The sequence below is a fragment of the Nothobranchius furzeri genome, chromosome 4 (genome assembly GCF_043380555.1).
Source record: "Nothobranchius furzeri strain GRZ-AD chromosome 4, NfurGRZ-RIMD1, whole genome shotgun sequence".
In the NCBI taxonomy this organism is placed as follows: domain Eukaryota; kingdom Metazoa; phylum Chordata; class Actinopteri; order Cyprinodontiformes; family Nothobranchiidae; genus Nothobranchius; species Nothobranchius furzeri.
In genome coordinates this window covers 72,098,585-72,122,049 of record NC_091744.1, presented here as the reverse complement: position 1 = coordinate 72,122,049, position 23,465 = coordinate 72,098,585, and the positions used below count along the sequence as shown (strand labels likewise).

At 41.9% G+C, this 23,465-nt stretch overlaps 2 protein-coding genes across 8 annotated transcripts; one reads left to right on the top strand and one right to left on the bottom strand.

The window, feature by feature from the left end:
• Positions 1-211: 211 nt before the first annotated feature.
• On the bottom strand, positions 212-8,875 carry terb1 (telomere repeat binding bouquet formation protein 1). Of its 4 annotated transcripts, none has more exons than XM_054733637.2 (20): positions 8,493-8,875; positions 8,291-8,401; positions 8,058-8,189; positions 7,830-7,961; positions 7,522-7,582; positions 7,324-7,436; positions 6,934-7,062; positions 6,706-6,858; positions 6,490-6,621; positions 6,293-6,418; positions 6,063-6,199; positions 5,658-5,986; positions 5,518-5,582; positions 5,354-5,431; positions 3,262-3,495; positions 2,160-2,213; positions 2,011-2,076; positions 1,228-1,286; positions 734-913; positions 212-661 (listed from the first exon to the last, which is right to left on the bottom strand). In XM_054733637.2, exons 1-19 carry the CDS (start codon positions 8,527-8,529, stop codon positions 749-751), a joined length of 2,313 nt encoding a protein of 770 aa, XP_054589612.2. In that variant the 5' UTR covers positions 8,530-8,875; the 3' UTR covers positions 212-661; positions 734-748. The 4 variants fall into 4 exon arrangements, with proteins under 4 accessions (XP_054589612.2, XP_054589611.2, XP_015820161.3 ...); XM_054733636.2 differs by having other exon boundaries at positions 758-913; XM_015964675.3 differs by having other exon boundaries at positions 758-913; positions 3,274-3,495.
• Positions 8,876-17,360: 8,485 nt separating this feature from the next.
• On the top strand, positions 17,361-22,346 carry pdp2 (putative pyruvate dehydrogenase phosphatase isoenzyme 2). Of its 4 annotated transcripts, none has more exons than XM_015964670.3 (9): positions 17,361-17,461; positions 17,795-17,895; positions 18,357-18,491; positions 18,561-18,680; positions 18,747-19,033; positions 19,134-19,239; positions 20,964-21,200; positions 21,280-21,579; positions 21,657-22,346. In XM_015964670.3, exons 2-9 carry the CDS (start codon positions 17,821-17,823, stop codon positions 21,930-21,932), a joined length of 1,536 nt encoding a protein of 511 aa, XP_015820156.3. In that variant the 5' UTR covers positions 17,361-17,461; positions 17,795-17,820; the 3' UTR covers positions 21,933-22,346. The 4 variants fall into 4 exon arrangements, with proteins under 4 accessions (XP_015820156.3, XP_015820155.3, XP_015820159.3 ...); XM_015964669.3 differs by having other exon boundaries at positions 17,361-17,477; XM_015964673.3 differs by having other exon boundaries at positions 17,363-17,418.
• Positions 22,347-23,465: the final 1,119 nt, after the last annotated feature.

Genomic DNA, 23,465 nt, shown 5'->3' with positions numbered 1-23,465 from the left:
GTAAAGGATACAGTTTGCAGGCTGAGCTGCTTCTTGATGCGCAGAGAATAGATAAGCAGAGTGATTGGTGCCATTTGTGATTCCTGTCATACCAGAGGCTTTCAGCTCCATAAACAAAAGTGCTGGAGTCCGGTCCCCTCTCCCCTTGTTGATTTCCTGTCTCTGCGAACTGCCGCAGCCAAAGCACACACAAAGAAAACAGAACCCAGTATTTGCTTCCGTGAGATCAAATTTTTTTATTTTAAGGCTCGAAGCAAAAAGAGTTTTATTGTCTCTTCGGGGATTTGTGACAAACATGTTTTTTGGTCACAGACAAGAAAAGAGAAGCTAACTTCAACCTTCTTTTAATAAAGTTGTAAATCTAAAGTCCACACATGTGAAAGCTTTTCAGTTTTCTCTGAAACGAAACCGTCCAGCTTAAACAAACATGTCTTTAACTGACAGATCATACAAATATTACTAAATACCAATAAATACTTAATAAATATACTGACCAAATCCAGCATTTTATGTCGAACAAAAGGTTAAAAAGTCTAATAAATAGATGTGGTTGAACATATCGCGGCTGTAGGGCTTTTTAAAAGAGGAACAGATGAGATGAATCCAAGTGAAGACCAGGACCTCAGGACTAAGGAACACCTCCCTCTTCAGCGTTACTTTTCTAAGGACAGATACAGAAATGTGAAGTTAATTGAGAATTTCGTTGCGATCTGACAGTTGTGTTGAAAGTCACCTCGCTTCTAGACTTTCACTTTACCATCAGCCTTCTGAATTTCTTGGCCAGATCAGTGTTGGTGCGTCCAGGTTGGAAGGGATACGACCACAGGATGGTGTTCCAGGAGAAGCCATGTTTCTTTACCCCAGTCAGAAGGTAATGAACCTCCTCGCGGCTGAAGTCCTGCCTCTTTCTCCTCTATCGGTGTGTCAACAAAAAGCAGAAGAGAAAGGAATCGAGTGAAGATGCCAAACAAAGTCCAGCTCACGTGGAAAAATAATAAACATCTTCTAAAGCTTCTAAATACCAACCACGGCATCGAAGTCGTAGTTTATCTTCCTGAAACATAATCTGGCCTCCACATGTAACCTGTGCTAATATGATTGTTTATGTCTGATGTTTTAAATGAAGTTAGTCAAAACAAAGACATTGTGGGTTTTTATTGCTCCCACACACGCTAACTGAACTGAAGCTGTGTTTCAGTCATCTTAAGCAAACACATCAACTCTTACAGAGGAACAGTGGTCTGAGCTGGTGTGTGACGGCTCTTCTGTTGTACTCCCTCGTCTCTCTGGATTTGAGATATAAAAAAAAAACAAAAACAATGATTAGCTCTCTAACTTTTCCTGGTCTCACATTAAAACTAGCTAATGCAAGCTCAGAGGAACACAACCCTCAAGACAGAAATTAGAAGGCTAAAACATTTTACAAATGGGGGGAAAAAGGAGAAGAGTGAAAGAGAATGGAAGAGAACATTAACAATGTGGCCCGTGCTGTGGAAAGAAATACATGTGATACACTCTGAATGTGTGCACTGGAAAAAGCATTTGGCTGAGAGGTAAAAAGAAACGATAAATCACATCAAGACAGCGAGACGGCTCTGTACAGCAGTGCCGCTGCAGCGTCCGGGACAGAAGAACAAAATCAGGCTCGAAAAACAGAAATAAGATAAAAACACAAACATTTAGACGCGCTCCCATCCTTACATTGTCCATCTGTTTCTCTCTGATCTAACTTATCAGATTATGTCAGTATCTTACACACGCGCGCACACACACACACACACACACACACACGTTAAACAAAGTGTGAAACTGCTTAATACAGCTGTGGTGCTCTGAACCAGCTCTGCCTGCTGCCTGGCTGCAGCTCAACATTCTTTCTGCTCTCATGTTTGTCTGCTGCCAAGAATACACCACAGCTCTCACCACACACACACACACACACACACACACACACACACACACACACACACACACACACACACACACACACACACACGAGTATGCAGATACCTGAGTCAGGTGTTTGACGTCTACGTTCAGGTACAGGCCTCCTGTTCAGGGGAGTCAGAGCATGACCTGAGAAGACATTTTTTATTATGTTTAATTTGTGCTAAAGAGGTCCAACGGTAAACGGGTTGCTCCCCATCGGGCTCTCATACCAGTTCTGCAGTGAGATCTAGAGCTTTTTCTGTTCAGAGGAGTCAGAAGGACGCCTAAGGAGAAGGTGGAATCCAAAAGTTTACACAGAGAAGCATGAGTTTGTTTTTCTGATGTGGCTGTGTGTCAATAAGAAACCATGCATGTGATCATTTCAGTTAAGATTTAAATGTAAGGGATCATGAATCGGCTCCTCTAAATCCGAGACCATGGTCTTGAGACAGAAATGGGTAGACTTCCTTCTACAGGTCAGGGATGAGGTCCTGCCCCAAGTGAAGGAGTTTAAGTATCTCAGAGTATTGTTCATGAGTGAGGGAAAGATGGAGAGTGAGATCGATAGGCGGCTTGGTGCTGCGTCTGCAGTGATGCGGTCATTGTACCGATCTGTTGTGGCGAAGACAGAGCTGAGACGAAAGGCAAAGCTCTCGATTTACCGTTAGTTCTACGTTCCGACCCTCACCTATGGTCACAACTTTTGGGTAGTGACCGAAAGAGCAAGATCGCGGATACAAGCGGCCGAAATGAATTTTCTCCGCAGGGTGTCTGGGCTCTCCCTTAGAGATAGGGTGAGAAGCTTGGTCATCCGGGAGGGACTCGGAGTAGATCTGCTGCTCCTCCACATCAAGAGGAGTCAGTTCAGGTGGCTCTGGCATCTAGTTAGGACGCCTCCCTGGTGATGTTTACATTTTATTACGTCCAACAGGGAGGAGACCTAAAGGAGGACCCAAGACTGGAAAAACTATGTTTCTCAGCCTTGGGATTCCTCCAGAGGAGCTGGGAATAAAGCCTCCAAGTGGCTGAGGAGAGGGAAGTCTGATCCTCGCAGCTTAGGCCGCTGCCCCTGCGACCCGATCCCAGATAAGCGGCTGAAAATGAACGGATGGAAGATCATAAATCCAGAAGCACTTTGGGTGATTCTTTATAGCCATTTTATGAATTCTAAACTAAACACCAACATTTACGTGCTGCTAGGTAAATAACTCTATTTGTTTACTTGTTTTTCTTTCCGTTTCAGTAGAATGTATTTGTAAGATTGCTGATATTTTGGAACAAGAGGGCTACATTTATTTTCTTTCCGATTCAAACATCGAGGCGTCCTCCCACCTGAGCACTCACAGCTTCTTTGTGACTTTGGAAGAGAAGCGCTCATAGAGTGTGTGTGTGTGTGCGCTACAGCATCGTTCTGTTGCTTTTTCATCAGCGCAAAGTTAAGGTGCTGCCTCCTGAATCGCTCTGTGGCCTCTCTGAGGACTAGGTGCATGTCACAGGTGTTGTGGCAGGAGCTTTGAAGAGATGCAAAAGTGCGACTGGTCACTTCTTCAAAAGACAGCACACAACCTAGGAAGGACAAAGAAGAGCTTCAGAAGTGTTTTCATGAATAGCTCAGAAGAACTTAGACTCAGGTCTAAAATATTAAAGATGGTCTGAGCTTCTTAATGTATTTGATACTAAATATGTCAACATAAAACAACACAACACATTTAAGATATAAAATACTTTGTGATAACGTGCTTGCACAACAAATGTATTTAAATGTAATATACTGTTAATCTGGTTTACTAACAAACAATAAATTATTTATTCTTAATGACTGGACTGAAAACCCAATGGAGTCTCAGGATCTGAAAATATCTAAAAGTTGCAGAGACAACATTATTATGACTTGTGTAATTGTGCACCAAGTGAACCTTACATAAAGGATAAGACTGAAAGTATAGATGAAATCATGTCACAGAAGGTCCATCAAGCTATTATTAAACTGTCTAATAATAAAGCCACTGGATTGGATGGATAAAGTATACTAGCGGTAGATTAGCACCACTCCTTGCTGTATGCCTTTCACCTTTTCTTGCTCATGGACGTTTGCCCGATTCAGTGCTAGCTGTTCTACTGGTCCCAGTGATGAAAGACAAGGGTAGGAGAGCTGGTAGCACACTCTCAAAAGTCTTGGAAAGAATTCTGCTGCACAGAATTAACGGCACCTTAAAAACCACAGATAATCAGTCTGGCTTTAGTCTGAGCTTGGTACAGACACGTGTATTCATGCTCTAAAGGAGATCGTGACCAAATACAGAAACCAGATTTCCTCAGTCGCTATGTGCTAGATGCATCCAAGGCATTTGATAGAGTTAACCATAGGAAAATATTCATGAAGTTGCTGCAGAGAGGTGTCCCAAAACACATAGTATGTATCCTGGTTTATTGGTGTGATCAACAAATGCTACAGATAAAATAGGGTAACAGTATCTCAGAGCCATTTAAGGTCAGTAATGGAGTCAGACAAAGAGGCATTCTATCTCTTCTTTTTAAAGTGTACATGGATGACTTATCAGTGAGGTTAAAGCCTGCAGGATTGGTGGTGTTGTCATAAATCACCTGATGTATACAGATGATTTAGTGGTTCTAAGTCCGAGCACCGCTGGTCTACAGCAGTTACTAGATATCTGCTCTGACTATGGAGTAGAGCACAACGTGGTTTATAATGCAGCTCATGTGTGGTTGTGATTTTCTGGGCCAGGAGGACAAGCAAATGACGTTTCCAGATTTTTATCTGTCAGACTGTGATTAGTGTCACCAAGGAAGTAAAATATCTTGGTCATATCATCACAGAGGACATGAGAGCTGATGATGGCACGTTTAGGCAGTGCCGTATGGTATATGCTCAGGGTAATACAGTTTGGGTCTTGTTCTGATAAAGTAAAGATAACCTTGTTGTACACCGCTGCACACGGCCCACCTGAGCCAGGCTGCAGGTTGCCTATGATGAAGCTCTGCGTTTGAAAATGAGGAAGCCTAGATGGACGAGTGCAATTGAGACTTTTGTAAATGCGAGGGTGAGCACCCTACAAGCAGTTTTAAGAAATTTCATTCAAAAATTATTTTGTAGGTTGAACAATTCTAAAAATGTGACTGTTTTAAATCTAACCAGTACCTGTGTCAGTGCAAAATGTTACCAATCAAAGATGTGGAAACATTGATATTACAGTCTTGTTCTGTTTTAGATTACAGGGAGTTGCTATGTTATTGTTGTCTGTTATCATGATTATGTTGTCTCTTAAGCTTTAGCGTGTCATACTGTGTTTATTTTATTTTATCTGCACAATGTCTTTCTACTTCTTTGAACTGGACTAAGAGTCCAGAAAAAAGACTCCTTGACCGGACTCTGCTGGTTTAATCAGTCGGTAGCTGACGTTACCGGCACACCGGGTGTGAGAGACTGGGTGTCCTTTCCTTGGAATCTTCTCCATCCAGGCTGACTCATTCTTCTGGAAATCTACACATGAAAAACAAAACACACACAACAAGTCACACTGAAATCAAATTAACTGTGTGATAAAAGTAGAAAGCGATGTCACTTACTGTCAGAACAGGCCATCTTTTCTGATTTGGCCTGCCACACTGCTAACGGCCGTCTAAACAGCTGACTAAATCAAAACAAAGGGAAAGATAATGATTAAGCACATATTTCTTCTTTTCTGTTAGTAAACTGTATCACTGACTTGTTTGGGAGGTGTGACTCGCTGCTGCTCTCTAGTGGCGACACAAGAGAGGACATGGGGTCTCCTTCCTGGTCCTCTGAACACATCAGATCCCACTGATTGGTTTGTGATTTCCTAAATCCCTTCTGTTGACTAATATTGTGTTTATCAGCTGTGCATTTGTGAAGGTTAATGCAGCCGTCGCAGCCTTTCTGTACACGCTTCTGTGTTTGGCTGGGTCTGATGGGTTCCCTTCTCTGTGGTGGAAGTACAACTGGGAACTGAGACATAGGAATTTCACCTTCAGTTGAATCTGAATCGTTAACGTCTTCCTGCTCATCGTCAGCTTCCTAATCCACATAATCACACATAATCAGTCACCATAATGAACACTGACACATGTGAGTGTTTGGGTGCACATCTGACCTTCAGCTGATTCTTCTCCAGTGCTTCAATCCTTTGCAACATTTCTCTGGCTGCAGCTCGGAAGCCTCCAATGTCTCTAAGGGGCTCTTCGTTTCCAACCTGTGTTTGCACCAGACCGTGTACTTCTAAGCTCAAGGCTGAAAAGGCAAATCAGAAAACTCTTAAAACAGCATTTTCCAGTAAATTACTCATGAATTTAGATACATGCCAAACCTCCTAATTTCACTTACTGGCCTGTTTGCACGTCTGCAAGATGAAAGCAGCGGCCTTCCTAACCTCCTCGTTTGTGTCCTCTGTGAGGAAGGTGATTATGATCGGCAGGCCTCCACGCTGCACCAACTGGGACTGGTGATTTTCTGCAAATGTGGATGAAATCCTTATGATAAAATATCCTGCAACAACTTGTCCTACAGCTGTCTAGTCTCACCTGAAGCCTCAGTGCACAGCCCGATGCAAAGCAAAACCGAGAGTATGTCATCGGGGTCCGTGTGTGAGCTTGTGAGCAGAGAGAAGAGGTGGGACACCACGCTATACTGAGACAGACCTGAAGCCAGATTTGCTGGAAGGATGAAATTGTATTAGAAGGTGGAAAACTAATCAGGTTAACTCTTTGTAAGTGATTGCGTTCAAGGGAAGTACGCACGGTTATCAGTGATGCAAGCTGACAGGGTCTTGGCTATAATAACAGACAGCTGGTAGGACAATATGCTTGTTTCTGCAGCAGAGGCAACACCAACCAGTGTGAGCGTCAGCACATCCAAACCCCCAGAGACTGAAAAACTCTCCTGAACAAACGCTGCAAAAACAAAGCAAATTTTACACTTGATTTTAAGTTTTAAAAATACTTTAGTAGAAACTGCTGATGACTTACAGTTGTTGGCAACTGTCATTGAAATGAATGAACATATGGGTTGAAATACTTCCGTGCAGTGTGGAGAAATCTGCTGAAGCCAGTGTTTTACAATGGGAAATGCTGCCACACAGATACGCTGACCTTCCTCTGCAGGGCAAAAGAAACACTGGCATCTGATCTCAAGCCAGATATACATTTCACTAATATTGAATGAAATACTTGAATTCAGACCTTAATCTTTTGACTGAAATGCAAATAAAGATAATTACTTTTTTTTGCAAGGTTAGAAGTAAAATATGCAGCTTTTATTGGTGTGAGATGAGCAAACAATCACTGTGTGTGTGTGACAGTACATGCTACATAATGTATGTTGCTCACTTTCTACAACAAACAAACAAATAATTTTACCATTCTGAGGATTGTTGACGCATCCACATAAAGCACTAGACACCGACGCCCAAAGCTGGTAGCTCTGACTAACAGTTCTGAAATCATTTGTAGAGGAGAGGGGGAAATTGCTCCTGCAAAAAAAAAAAAAAAACAAAAAAAAACGTATTGGTTTTTCTTGAATTTAAAATTACTAAAAACAGGCACTATATAAGGTACCTGAAAAGGTCCAGTAGAATCTCTAGGCAGCCAGTGGATGTGGCTAAAGTTTGTCCTGACTCTGAAACACACACACACACACACACACACACACACACACACACACACACACACACACACACACACACACAAATGATAAGCATGATGCATAATCAGCGAAACAAGGTAAGAAGTCAACATTTTTGCTATTCATATATTATGTTAAAAATATGTTTCCCTGCAATATTCTCACATGTCTAAGTGCTCTCCTTGGGTTCAGCGCAAATTATAAGAAAGAAAACTTTAATCAAATGAAGCAGTGGCCTTACTGTTGTTGGCTACCAGCACAAACAGCAAATAGACAGACACCCTCTTCTGTGTCAGTGAGAGGTCTTCTTTCATCAACAGGCTGGCAATGTCTGTAAAAATGTCTTTTCTGCACAGAGAATTCTTGCAGTATACTACCGTGTGAAAAAAACACAAAGAAAAATAACTAAATTACAACCATCACGTAAAAATCGCATCAATGTGGTGTTTCAGTGCACTTGTGCACCCACCGTTAGCTGCAGCCAAAGTGCCAAGTGTGTAGAAAGCTGCAGCCTTCACTTCTGTTTGAACATTACTGGATTTGGAAAGATTATACAAGAACACCACACCTCCCAGTTCTCTTAGCAGGTCCACATTATCCTCTGAAATGATTTGGAACAAGAATGTTAAATTGTTGTGCTAAATACATGAATATTACTTTTTTCATCACCAAAATTAGCAACACATCTATTGTGTCTGTTACCACTTTTGTCACAGATAGAGTGAATGGTGAGAAGGGCTTGTTTCTGTATATCCGGACTTTTCATCTGAAACTTCAAACACTCAAGCAGCAAACTGAGATCTGTCTTTGTGGCTGCAGGAAAGCACGAGAGCAGCTCAATAGATGCTATTTTAAGCACATCCTGGGGAATTTTTTTGTTTTAATTAGTAGTAAGGTTACTTACCATTGCGGCGGCTGCTGCAAACACTTGTTCTATTCATTTTGCTGACTGTTAAATGACGTGTTTAAAAACAAAATATCCAGTTGGTATAACCTAATGTTTACTTGTCTTACATGTCGACAGCCACTCACGTTTAACACAAAGTGGAGGCGATGTTTTCAGTTAGCGCTAGCTTGAAATAAATGCTGATTTCGCCATAAAACACAGGTTATATTACTCCTACACAAACCGTCAAAGCACAATATGTTTTTACGCTAATACCCGGACTACAAAATCCGAACTCAAGTGTAACTCTATTAAAGGAGAAGAATTTTTGGCTACCAAAAAAATTAACGCTAGCTAGTTCGATGAAACTTCGAACTTTTTCGTTACTATGGAAATCAACATCCGATGATGCGCGAGCTGTGCCGTCACACGTAGCTGAACCTGAACCGTCGACAGCTATATAGATATAGAGCTGAACGCATATATATATATATATATATATATATATATATATATACACATACAGGTGCTGGCCAGTAAATTAGAATATCATCAAAAGGTTGAAAATATTTCAGTAATTCCATTCAAAACGTGAAACTTGTACCTTATATTCATGCAATGCACACAGACCAATGTATTTCCGATGTTTATTACGTTTAATTTTGATATTTATAGGTGACAACCAATGAAAACATCAAATCTGGTATCTCAGAAAATTAGAATATTCTAAAGGCCAATGAAAAAATGTTTGTTTCCCTAATGTTGGCCAACTGAAAAGAATGAACATGAAAAGAATGTGCATGTATAGCACTCAATACTTAGTCGGGGCTCCTTTTGCCTCAATAACTGCAGTAATGCGGCGTGGCATGGACTCGATCAGTCTGTGGCACTGCTCAGGTGTTATGAGAGCCCAGGTTGCTCTGATAGTCGTCTTCAGCTCCTCTGCATTGTTGGGTCTAGCGTATTGCATCCTCCGCTTCACAATACCCCATAGATTTTCTATGGGGTTAAGGTCAGGCGAGTTTGCTGGCCAATCAAGGACAGGGATACCATGGTCCTTGAACCAGGTGCTGGTGGTTTTGGCACTGTGTGCAGGTGCCAAGTCCTGTTGAAAGGTGAAGTCTGCATCCCCATAAAGTTGGTCAGCAGCAGGAAGCATGAAGTGCTCTAAAACTTCCTGGTAGACGGCTGCATTGACCCTGGACCTCAGGAAACAGAGTGGGCCAACACCGGCAGATGACATGGCACCCCACACCATCACTGACGGTGGAAACTTTACACTGGACCTCATGCAACGTGGATTCTGTGCTTCTCCGCTCTTCCTCCAGACTCTGGGTCCTTGATTTCCAAAGGAAATGCAGAACTTGCTTTCATCAGAAAACATAACTTTGGACCACTCAGCATCAGTCCAGTCCTTTTTGTCCTTGGCCCAGGCGAGACGCTTCTTGCGCTGTTTCTTGTTCAAGAGTGGCTTGACACACGGAATGCGACACCTGAATCCCATGTCTTTCATGAGTCTCCTCGTGGTGGTTCTTGAAGCGCTGACTCCAGCTGCAGTCCACTCTTTGTGGATCTCCCCCACATTTTTGAATGGGTTTGTCGTCACAATTCTCTGCAGGGTGCGGTTATCCCTAGAGCTTGTACACTTTTTTCTACCACATTTTTTCCGTCCCTTCGCCTGTCTGTTAATGTGCTTGGACACAGAGCTCTGCGAACAGCCAGCTTCTTTAGCAATCACCTTTTGTGTCTTGCCCTCCTTGTGCAAGGTGTCAATGATTGTCTTTTGGACAGCTGTTAAGTCAGAAGTCTTCCCCATGATTGTGGTGCCTTCAAAACAAGACTGAGGGACCTTTTAAAGGCCTTTGCAGGTGTTTTGAGTAAATCAGCTGATTAGAGTGGCAGCAGGTGTCTTCTATATTCAGCCTTTTCAGAATATTCTAATTTTTTGAGATACCAAATTTGGAGTTTTCATTAGTTGTCACTTATGAATATCAAATTTAAATGTAATGAACATTGGAAATACATTGGTCTGTGTGCATTGCATGAATATAATGTACAAGTTTCACGTTTTGAATGGAATTACTGAAATATTTTCAACCTTTTGATGATATTCTAATTTACTGGCCAGCACCTGTATATATATATATATATATATATATATATATATATATATATATATATATATATATATATATATATATATATGTGTGTGTGTGTGCATGTGTGTGTGTGTGTGTGTGTGTGTGTGTAGTGGGTCAGGGCTTTCAGTACGGGTGATGACCATAATATAGGTTCTGTGGAGATAAAATTTTTACTGAATATTATATTGTACTCGTCAAATGTTTATTGTTCAAAACACACATTTTATTTTATCTACTAAAATGTGTGTTGGTTTAGTTTAAATAGGCATGTTTCCCCCTCTTGGTCTCCTCTCTGATTAACACCAGAGAGAGAGCTTTAAGTTGTTGTCGGTTTGCTGCTCCCTGTTTTAGCAGAGGGAGTTTATTTAGTTTACTTATTAAATACCTTTTATCCAACTTTTTGTAAATAAACCTTTTGAAACAACCATTCCGTTAACCTCGTCCCATTCACTTATTTACCATCACAAACAGACACCATCCATCGGTGTTCATTCCTTTTTTTTTACATTATTTTATTTTTCTCTGTGTTCTCTCCTCACCACTCATAGACGCCAGAGGGCATGTAACATTCTGTATCGAACTCGTTTAGTAGTTCAGGAAACGAGAGTTTGATCAGTTGGTCCATTTCTGCAGCAGTTTGAGAATCAACCAGGTGTACTTTGGGTTCACGATTCTTTTTATTTTCTTCCATCTGCGGGAAATCTCTTTAGGTGGAACATTTACTTCCTCTGGTTCCTTGACTGCATGAGTCAGAAGTCTCGCTAATCTTTGGAGAAACGTCTTCAGATGCAAAACTGTAATTTTCTGCATCAATATTAAAAACCTGCAGTATTTCTTCATCTGCTTCAGTCTCTGATGAAAATACACAATCCTGCATTTCTTTCTGTTTAGGAGGAACATTTGTTTCCTCTGGTTCCTCGACTGCTTGAGTTTTGGACATCTCGCTAACTTCTGAAGTAAAGTTTGCAGGTGAAATATCAATATTTTGTGTAAAATCAGTCACACTTTTTACAATTTTCTCATCTGCTTCAGTCTCTGATGCAATGAGATCCTTTGCTTCATTACTAATCACTGTGTTCAGAGTTTCTGTCAATGCAGTTTGTTGTGAGGAATTATTTCCTTCAGAAATTATTTCTTGACATGTTTCTGGGATGTACTCTTCAGGGTGACGTCCTTTCTTTCTCCTACGAGAGTTTTGCTTGACGCCAGCATTTTCCTCTCCCATGATTTCAAAAGACAGATCTGTTAGGCTGAACCTGTTTTCTGTATCAAACTCGTTTAGTAGCTCAGGAAACGAGAGTTTGATCAGTTGGTCCATTTCTGCAGCAGTTTGAGAATCAACCAGGTTTACTCTGGGCTCATGATTCTTTTTCTTCCTTCTGCAAGAAATCTTTTTAGAGACATTTAGCTCCTCTGGTTCCTCGACTGTCGGACACTCAGGTATTGCAGTGACTTCGAAATCATAGTCTGCTGAAGATCAAATGTAATCTTCGTAATCGATCAACACGTCTGGCTTTTTGTCATCTGTTTGAGTCTCTGATGCAAAATCATCTTTTTGTAGAAAATCAATCCTTTTTTGGACAATTTCAGAGTCTGAGAGAGTTTCTTGTTCCAAGAGGACATTTGGATAATTTTCAGTCTGATTAGAGATATTTTCTGAAACTGTCTGAGTTGAAATCGTTCTTGTTTCTTTTTTCAGTAAAGTCTCTTTTCATTTCATATTATTTTCCTCCTGTTCCCTCAGTTTGTTTGCCAAATAAAGAATTGTTGCGTTTTTATCATCTAGTTCTTTCTGGATTCGATTTATATCCATCAATATTTCATCAACTAGAGGTTCCCCGAAGTCAGAAAACATGTCTTGTTCTGGGATTCTGCAGCTGGTATCATCTAAGTCGCTCATAGATCCTTGTTTATCGTCATAATTCATCTTTTTCTCATGATAAATTGGGTCATAGGGATAAATGATCATTCCCACATCTGGTAAATCACCCAATTGTTTCTCAACCAAATCGCCCCACATTGACCCATCCATCCATTCATCCATCCATCCATCCATTGTCTGAACCCGCTTTGTCCACGTAGGGTCACGGGGGAGCTGGTGCCTGTCTCCAGTGGTCAATGGGAAATCAGGCGGGGTACACCCTGAACAGAGAGCCAGTCCATCGCAGGGCAACCCAGAGACACACAGGACAAACAAACATAAACACACACACTCACACCTAGGGACAATTTGGACAGACCATTTAACCTAACAGTCATATTTTTGGACTGTGGGAGGAAGCTGAAGTACCCAGAGAACCCACGCATGCACAGGGAGAACATGCAAACTCCATGCAGAAAGATCCCAGGCTGGGAAGCGAACCCAGGACCTTCTTGCTGCAAGGCAACAGCTCTAACCACTGCGCCACTGCACAGCCCCCCACAGTGACCAATCTTCATTATTTTCAATGGTACTAAGAGATTCCATCATGGAGGTGTTGGATAGAGAAGTGTTTTCAGTCATGTTGAGTATAAAATAATCTTTGATAGGTTCTGGAGACACGTCTGGAAGAGATGCTTCACACATGCACACTCAAAGACTTATGACAGGAGTCGGGTCTGGGTGCTCCTCATACAGGCTCTGGTTCGTTTTCATGTAATCAGCCTTTATGTCATCAAAGCTGCTCATGCTGCTGCTGCTGCTGGTGGTGATGATGCTGAAAGTTCTAGAACCCTGCCCTGCAGCATGTTTTAATTGTTTCTGTGCTCCAGAATGCCTGACTTCATGGTGGAATCACCTATTAAGCAGCTCATGAAGCTCTATTAAAGTCAGGTTTGCAGAAACAACTAAAACATGCAGTTCAGCTGCCTTCCCGTGTTACAAGGAAATAAAAAAAGGTCAAACAAATTTATTAAATAGTTAAATGGACCCAATATGGATTTTATTACTTGTATTAAAGGCAAGAACTGGACACGCTCTAAAGTTTTTCAGTATTTTTTTAGATTTTGACAGGCTGTGGGAAAAACATGCTCTACAGATGCTGTTGAATGAGGAAACAGATGTTTTTTACTTTGGTAAATCTTCTCAAATGTTTCAAATGTTTTGCACTTTTACATTGTCCTGAGGACTGTTGTGAATGAAGAGCTTTTGGGGATGGCATGTTGTGTCAAACATGTTTTGGATTTAAAAAGCCCATGTCTGACATCTTCTATTTATCGATGAAAACAAATCCATGTGAAACAGTCGGGATGCATCGGGATATCGAATCAAATCAAATCATTGACCCAAAAATCATATCGGGAGACTAGTAAAGTTTCACACCTCTACCATGTAAGAGTTTTAACTCTCTGTCTGTATAAAGTTTGTAATGAATCACGTTTTGTGCGTGTATGTCGGTAGGAGTGGGAGTTGGGGGTTCTGGTTTGTCTTGGATACAGGAAAGGGGATCCTCAAGGGAAAAGAGGCAAAACAGCTGTAACAGACTGATTTATGCGAGCAAATCTGAACACACACAAAGTCAGATGACAGAATGCCCTGCCGTCAGATCTGATCTGTGCACATGGCACCCATCAGATTCTGTAATTAATGAAAATAAAAAGCTAGTATTTCAGTAAATATTCAAACAATTGTCAGGCAGTGTTGGTTTGTTAAAAAAGTTAGATATTTATAACTGGAGATGTAAGGAAACATCAATACACTTTAATATTGTTATTTGGCATTCATGCATGATTAAAAGTGGGTTTTTGATTTTTTTCATTGATAACAACAAGATCTCGCGATAACACTGGGTGCGCCCTGGAAGTGTCTGACCTGAGTCTTTCAATTGTTTTCAGTTTTAAAAGGCACAAATATAAATGAAAGGCTCAGGTCAGAGGCTTCCAGTGTTATCGCCAGATATTGTTTATTTATGTGGAATTATCCTGAAAACAAATGACTTGGTATTTCATGTAAACAACACTTTGTGGATGTGGTAGGATGGCAGCAAATGTGTAATCCTGTAAGTTTCTTTGGTCATCTTTATATTTTAGCTTTTAAATATTTTGTCTGACAGCCTTAATGCTAAATCTGCAGGTTTGCTGCTTCACCTCTTGATGTTTCTGTGACAGATAATCCAAACCAGCTTCTCTATCCTGAGGAGCTGGATGCATACAAATCTTGTTTCATTTGTGCACATCAGAGGCCAGGGCTTGATACTGTGTTGTGTTACAGTGCGCTGCTTTTGCTGAGGGATTATGACCCATCTCTTCTGCAGTGGGCTCTGTATTACCCTGACGCCTGCAGACCCATCCCAAGAGGCCGTTCTAGTACACCTTTGTCTGTGCCTGCTGTTGATTTACTCATTTACCACCCCCATACCCCTGCTGCATGCTGTGGGTCCTGATGTTGGGAGGGGTCAATACCAGCTTTTTGCCTTTCTGCTGAGGGTCAGAAAATAAGGCACACACCCTCAGAAGGTTGGGTTTTAAACTTTAAAAACACGTGCACACACACACACACACACACACACACACACACACACACACACAAGGGCGTAGGAACCGGGGGGGGCGGGTGGGACGTGTCCCCTCCAATATTGGACAAACGCGCATTTGTCCCCCCTCCCCAATAACATGGAGAAGAAAAAAATTGATTTTGAAATATTTGACTCGCGACAGGCTGGCTGAGTGAAGCGGGAGTTGGAGCCGGGACAGCAGCTCAGCGAGTTCTTCTCATGGGCAAAAAAAGAAAGAAAGGAAATGTGAGTTGGTAATAATTTAGTCCAAGAGGATAATTGTATTTCTGGTCAAACGTTAGACTGGCTGACTAACGTAAACATCTTGCTAGACAGCATTAAACAACACTACTAGTCAACAAAAAATGGCGAATTTGACACAATTTGACAGTAACAGACAAAAACCATTTGACACGAAATAAATAAAAAAGTAGAATCTCCACATAAAAATGGAATTTGTAAGTGTGATTGTTGCTTGTTTGTTACATTCTCATCACATTTAATTTTGAAACCTTATTCATGTCACTTTTTTCATATAAGAGACCAGAGGAAGTTCAGCAGGAAAATGATGAAGGTGAGACAGGGAGCGCCAGACCTGCTGAGGGTGAGACAGGGAGCACCAGACGTGCTGAGGTGCAGGTAGGTGCTACAATGAAGAGTGAGATTTTAGATGGTTGATGATGAGAGGAAGATTCGAGCATGATAACGAGTGAACACGACTAAATAATACTATAACAACCATGATTTTAACATTGCACTAGTCCTCCAACAGTATTTTTTACTCCTTATTCCTGTCCACTGTTTTTATATTAGAGATCAGATGAAGTTCAGCAGGAACCAGCTGACGGCGAGACAGGTAGAGCCAGACCAGCTGAGAGTGAGACAGGGAGAGCCAGACCAGCTGAGAGTGAGACAGGGAGAGCCAGACCAGCTGAGGGTGAGTCAGGGAGAGCCAGACCTGCTGAGGGTGAGACAGGGAGAGCCAGACCTGCTGAGGGTGAGACATGGAGAGCCAGACCTGCTGAGGGTGAGACAGGGAGAGCCAGACCTGCTGAGGGTGAGACAGGGAGAGCCAGACCTGCTGAGGGTGAGACAGGGAGAGCCAGATCAGCTGAGGTGCTACAGTGAAGAGTGAGATGATTTTAGGTGGCTGATGAGAGGAAGATTTGGATGTGATAATAAGTGAACACAATTGAATGTATTTAATCCCAACAAGTAGAGCTGGGCAGTACGGCTTAAGAATAAAATAAATGCTTCCTTAGAAATATTAGAAAAATAAGTGTAAAACTCTGCTTTCTGGTGCATTTAGACTGCAATTTTGGCCACTGATTATTTGCCCGTCTGAAAATTAACGTAGTTCCAGCTGTTGCTGTGAGTGAATTATTTCTTTTTTCATTCTGTCAGAAGCAAACTGATTTTTCTGATTGTTGGTCAGCATTGTTGGCTGATGTAGTTTTAAAACTTCTGATGAGTCAGATCAATTCAGACTGAATATTCACAGCTTTAGTCTTGTATTAAATCTGTTTACTCATCTCTACCCTTATGAATAAGATAATATATCCTACATACTGTATTAGTAAATAAAGATAAAACAGTACTGATGCATAAACAGCTTTTTTATAATTAAAACGTCCACGTTGGCCGGTAATCACCTGGATCTGGCTAATGGGGAGCCTAAGTCTCCTCCCCTTCTGGCTGGCTCATGGGTCCCTGATAAAAAAATAAAAAAACAGAATGTTAGTGAACTGGGCTATAAAAGTTATTTGCTTGTCTTTCTGGGGTTTGCCTTACGTCCTGAGTCACATCTGTCAGGCTTTTCTAATCCTAGAGTTTCACCGTCTATCAGATTTTCTGTCAGAAGCTATTGCAGGAGATAGCGGTAGGAGACTATGTTCATGTTCAGCCTGCATGAAACACTCAGTGGCACATTAGAATCAGAAATAATCATTAAATGTATTTTTTTCAGTGAGGTTGACCTACTAACAGATTTGTTAGATTTCCAAAATCCCCCCCCCCCCATATTAAACTTGTTCTACGTCCTTGACACACACACACACACACACACACACACACACACACACACACCACAACATACACACCAAGTAAATCTGTCTTTGTTTCCTTTATCTCAAACAAAAACATGATGAATACTGTTAAGAATATAAATATGCATTTCCTTAAATAGTGACCAGTAACAAAATGATTTAACGAAGTTATTTATTACTGTAATTATTTGCTTTGATGATGCAGGCATTTCCATTAAATGATAAAACGGCTTTCCTTAAGTTATAGATCAAAGCCATGTTTGTTTTGGCAGACGTTGATTCGGTCGTAAGAAAGTTTGTACTCTTTTCCATGTAGTTGTTTATGTAAGGTAATTGTCTAACACGGTGCGTTATAGTAAAATATTTATCTGTAAATTAGTTTACTTTCTGTGAGTCACTTGACCAATTTAACCAAACGATAGCGGAAACCGCTGAAGCTAAGCTAACAATGTTCTGTTTTAAAGCTTTTAAACGGTGTTTAAGGCAAACACACGTTAAACGCATGTGACAGAGGGTTACATCATGAGATTACTTAACGCTGCAGTAGTTTCAAGTCGCAGAGAAGCGTGGAACACCCATAGAGAACACCGAGCGTTCTTTATTTACATTCCATGCGTTCTAACTTGTAACTTCACGGCCATCCTTTCTTTTGCTCTCCATAGACACAAACACCCCATAAATCAGCGCTATGTGTGGACGTGTGTGTGCCAGCCTTCTTCAGAGAGCCTCAAGTTACAGACTGACAGTTTATTCCTCATTAAAGGTTTGTTTCCAGATCAGACGCAGGGCCGTTTCAAGGCATTTAAGGGGCCAAGGCAAAATGGGCTTGGAGCACCCCTAGCCTTGAGCGCTCAGGAAAACCACCACGCTATTGAATGTTGTCCAAACTATCAATACAATACTGTTGGGAAAGTGCAGATTCTGTTTAGATGTATATTTTATAATATTAAATGCTTAGTAGTCTTTATATGTGAACATTTAAATTTGAACTATTGCAAAAAAACTCACCACTATCACGGAGATTGAAGGGGGCAGCCCGCTGAGCTTGCACAGTGTGGCTTTGCATTTGTTTCATAAATAGTCTTTGTCTGGGGCAGTGATCTTGTTTCCCTTCCTTGGTACAGTAGGCATGATTAAGGTGTTAAATAATTAAATACTCTTCCAGTCATGCTTTTATTATTTTGTTGTGTGTTTCTCAAAAGATAAGTTAACTTCTTTCTTCAGGCAGCCTACCGTTGCCTGACTGGTGAGGAATCTGGAATCTGGTCTAAAAGTGGGAGACATTGCTCCACGCGCCAGGATCTCGACTTCCATCAGAGCCTCGTGCAGATCAACAGCATCCTCAGAAGCTATGAGCAGGTGGTTTTAACAAAGTTTCAACCACCAAGCTAGAGGATGAATAATCTGATGTATTTATTTCTGATTCAGACCGTGAGTGTACCGGAGTTTGATGGCCGGGCTCTCAGTGCTGTGAGAAAGTTTGACAGCAACCAGTTACCGGCTAATACGCCCAATGAGGACCGTCGAAGTGCAGCCACCTGCTTACAGGTAGGTGTGTCTTCAAATCAACCTTTCTTCTACTCTTTCCAGACATACTGAGTGTTTTTTCTCCAGACAATGGGCATGCTCTTTGGTGTGTTTGATGGTCACGGGGGCTGGGCGTGCGCCCAGGCTGTCAGTGAACGACTGCTCTTCTATGTAGCCGTTGCCATGATGTCAAAGCAAAGCCTGGAGGAGCTTGAGAAGTGCATGGAGCATGGCAGACCTGTTCCTCCTATCTTACAGTGGCATAAACATCATGCAGACTTTAACTATCGCGAATCTGCCTCTATGTATATAAACCACCTCAGAGTCTTCTGGCAAGAATTACTGGAGAACGAGGAACATGGTGCAGGCATGAGGTAGATTAACAGATGTTTATTTGTATAAAGGAGGAATATTTTGTTTATGTATTTTCCAAAAGTTTTTTTTCCATGTTCTGCATAACTTATTTACTTCTAGTCCTCAAGATGCTCTGGACAGTGCTTTCAAGCGACTTGATGCTGACATCTCACTGGAGGCTCAAGTGCCCCTGTCCAATGACCTGATGAAAAGCACAGCCATCCAGGTACAAGCGTCAGCTTCAGAGGTCACCAGTGATGGGAATAACAGCATTAAAAATAATGGCTTCCCTAGCAAAGTTTCTTTTTTCAGTAACATGTAATCAAATGAATTACTCTCTCCCTCGTTACACCGTTTCCGTCACTAAGGCAGCACAGGTGCGTTATTAAAATTAAGTAGCAAGGTGAAGCTGTTATCTGGGTGGAAGCTAAAGGGGGCGTTTGCATCCAAACGCATCACGGCCAATTAGGAAGATGTGACCGCAGGAGTTCCCGTATAAGGAAGGTCTGCTCACCTATCAGACGTCAGTTCATTCATTCCTCGTTTTGTCCTCCAGTCATCCAACTGGAGCCAGTTAGTGTTCCTGATCCGTTCCTACTTCCCTCTGTAACACCAATTCTGCTGGATCATGTCTTGGGCGATCAGGCGATAATAGAACAAACTGTGTATCTTCACCAAACATCATCAGCACTTCTGCGTTTGGGTCTGACCAAAGTTTGCTAATTTAAGTCCTCAGATTTATACCTGTTTTAGTGACATATTTTTAGGATTTTTATTTATAAATATGCTCTGACTAGATTATTAGTAAAAGAAAAGCTTATAAAAACACACAATCATACATCGTTTACAGACAGCTACCACAAAGTTCTTTTCTACGTCATTTGTGAACATTTGCAATCTCCTGTAGAATCACCCCTGTTCTGTTAAACATGTAGAAATAGCTCTATTTTACATTTTAGTCTGTCGGGGTCTTGTTCCATAACCTTGCACTGCAAGATGTATTCTCGCGAGATTTGGAGTTTTCCAAAGTCAGGAGAATCCATCTTGTACCGCTCCAGTTTAAACCGGCCGACCTCCGGCCCAAAACAGACTGATCTAATCGTGTGTCAGCACTGCGCTGTAGGGTGGGAGTTAGTTTTGACGATAGTATCAAGCGCCCGGCGAAGCAAAACAAACATTGTCGGGCTGGTTGACGCTCACGTAGAAGTGGCTATTGAATCAGGTATAGAGGAACTTGAGACTACTACTTCGTTCTTTATGCACATATTCTTCTCGCAAAACCAGCAGAAATCACCCAAAGACATGGTTATTACCGCGAGAGTGAATGAATGAAGCTTGAGCGAGTTGTTGTTGTCCAGGCGCACATGGTATACGTCATTTGAGTTGTCACTGTGATTGGCTAAAGACAAAATATGGTAGCCAGTGCAAGCCGGGCACTACCTTGTGCGACCTCCAATAAGCTCAAAATAATCTACGAGACAGCCCTCCCTCTTTTAGACGGTTTCAGCTGCAGAGAATCCAGATCGAAATGTGTAGACTCGACACGGAGTTCTGGCTGCTTCCAGGTTACTTGTTTCATATTACAGAGTGACGATAGTTTAGATTAGTGTAACGTTTCCTGTTTTTAGGTCCTTCCGTTAAGTGCCAAATAATTTTAGTTATTCTGTTTCATTTTAGTGATTCTAGTCTATTTAGTAGTTTGTAGTTAAGTATTTAAGTCACAGTAATACATAATAAATACTTACATAGAGTATGTAGTGAGTACTATTACTTTTTTCGCAATAGTTACTTTTCCTGGTAGTTAATGTTAGAATCTTGTAACTCAGTTATGAACGCCGTTATCCTTTTGAAGTAATCAGTAAATGTATTTAATTACTTCTCCTACGTGAGATTTCCAGCACCAGAGGTCACACAACTAAAATGAATAAAAGGACATTTTTGTACCTGCAGGTTGCGTTTGCTGGGTGCACGGCGTGTGTGGCTCACGTTGGCATGACTGGGATCCACGTGGCAAACGCAGGCGACTGCCGCGCCGTTCTAGGGGTGCAAAACGAGGACGGATCGTGGAGCGCTCTGCCTCTCTCCCGAGACCACAACTCTCAGAGTCAGGCTGAGGTGGAACGAATTAAGGCCCAGCACCCACCCTCGGAGAGAGACACTGTGATCACAGATGGCAGGCTGCTGGGGGTGAGTTACCGTCTCAGCGCGGTGAAACAAGTCCACCCTTATGGATCACAAACCGGGGTTTGTCTTCTCAACCGTCCAGGTTCTGATGCCTCTGCGTGCGTTTGGTGATGTGAGATTCAAATGGAGCCTTGAGTTGCAGCAGAGCGTTTTAGACAGCTTGGAATCTGGAGTGGACCTAGATGCGCTCAATTTGTATCAGTACACACCTCCCAACTACCTCACGCCACCCTACCTGGATGTGATTCCCGATATAACCTACCACAAACTGAGACCGCAGGACCGCTTCCTGATTCTTGGTACTGATGGGCTTTGGGATGAACTGGGAAACGAGGAGGCGGTCCGACTCGTCGGAGAGCACCTGAGTGGAATTCACTTACAGGTTTTTCCTTAATAACTCAATTATTTCTTTCTACACCTTCCTCATAAAAGCTGTTTGATTGTCTTTTTTTATTTCAGGCTCCAGTTTCTGCGTCTGAGAGGCGGCTGAAATTAGGTCAAATGCATGAGCTCTTGCTGAAACGGCGAGCCCGTGCCTCCCCAGCTCTGGACACCAACGCCGCCTCGCACCTCATCAGGCACGCTCTTGGAACCGGGGAGTACGGAGAGCTGTCCCAGGAGAAGCTGGCCGCGATGCTGGCTTTGCCGGAGGACCTGGCTCGAATGTACAGGGATGATATCACCGCTACCGTGGTGTATTTGAACTATGACCTGGCTAGACCTCGCCACAGTTAGCATGAGTTTTATCCCAAAACATTTATAGCACTTTGCTCAGTTCAGATTACGGCAGGTATTTTTCCTCGCCTGGTATTTTCTGGCCAAACTGCATCCTGTTACACAACGTGAAAAGGTGTTCCATTATGTGCAGGTGGTACTTAGTATAAACTGTTCTTGTCGCTTTTACAGAGATTGCATATTCATAAATTTACATGAAAAGGAAGAAGTGCAGAAATATTTGATGTGAATTACAAAAAGGCACTTTGATCCTTGCCAGTATTGTTTCTTTGTCCTACAGCCATCTGTGCCTTTTGTCCTGCTTACTTTATGTAATTTATAAAAGAAATCCTCAAACCTCTATCATTGATATAAATTATTTTAATTGTCACTTTTCCTTGTGGGAATAAAAAGTACTGAAATGTTTTATAATAATTGATAATCTGGGGTTTTTTGTCATATAAGTTCATGACTTTCGTAAACATCTTTCAGCAAAATAGTTTTATGCACCAACAGCTCAACATGGGAAGTGGGTTGCAACCAGTGGGAGTAGGAGTTTTAAAATGCGCTGCTACTATAGTAGTTGCCGAGTGTCTCTGACAAAACAAGATGAACGGGGCTGTCAATGCCGACTGCTCCAGCGATTTGTGACAGCAGTAGTTAAAATAAAAACACTCATTCTGCTGTCTTTTTGTAAATGTTCCATCTTGTTGTCCAGGTGATGTTTCAGCCAAACAATATTTAACCCCAGGAGATTAAATCATTCTGCCATATCTTCCCCTTCCTTAGGCTGCTCACATTGGCCCCTCATGGTTGTGGGCCCCTGGTGCCCATAATACCCATTAATCTATAGATAATCTGGCTTCGCCATCTTCTGTTAAAATGAGGAGGGTGGAGCTGCAGATGCTTGTTCTCAAGGTGATTTTAATGAAAGAACATGAGAAAAAGACCTGACATATGACATGTCTGTCCTGGGGCCTCATTTATCAAGCTTGCTTACGCACAAAACGGGGTTGGAAAACTGCGTAAGCAACTTTCCACGCAAACTTTGGGATTTATGAAAGAAAACTTAGTGGAAAAATGTGCACAGCTTTAAGTTGACTAAGGACCTTGTTTACGCACATTTTGGACATGGAGAGCACCTGCAGTGCTGCTGCTGAGAAGTATAAAATTATGAAATCCTGCAGCATTATCACTTGTACTGCTTCGTTTTCAAACAGAACAAGACCCCCCACACGCGCGCGTACACACACATACACACACACGCACGCAGCCTGAAGCGCAGAATACGGAATGCAGAATATCAGCAGGGGGACAGTTTGAGACAGAATGTCATGCGTCTGTGACTGTGTGTGTCCTGTCACTGTGATCCGATTAATCATGCACCCTGGCTACTTGTACAGGGGAGATCTCTGTTTGGCTGACTGGTTAGCGTGTGTGACTTTCACCCGGGAATCTGGGGATTGAATCCCAATTGGACTAAGTTTTTTGTATCCACCACAGATCTCTCTGAATAATTAACAACATTGACGGCTTCAGCAACGCTGTGCCACT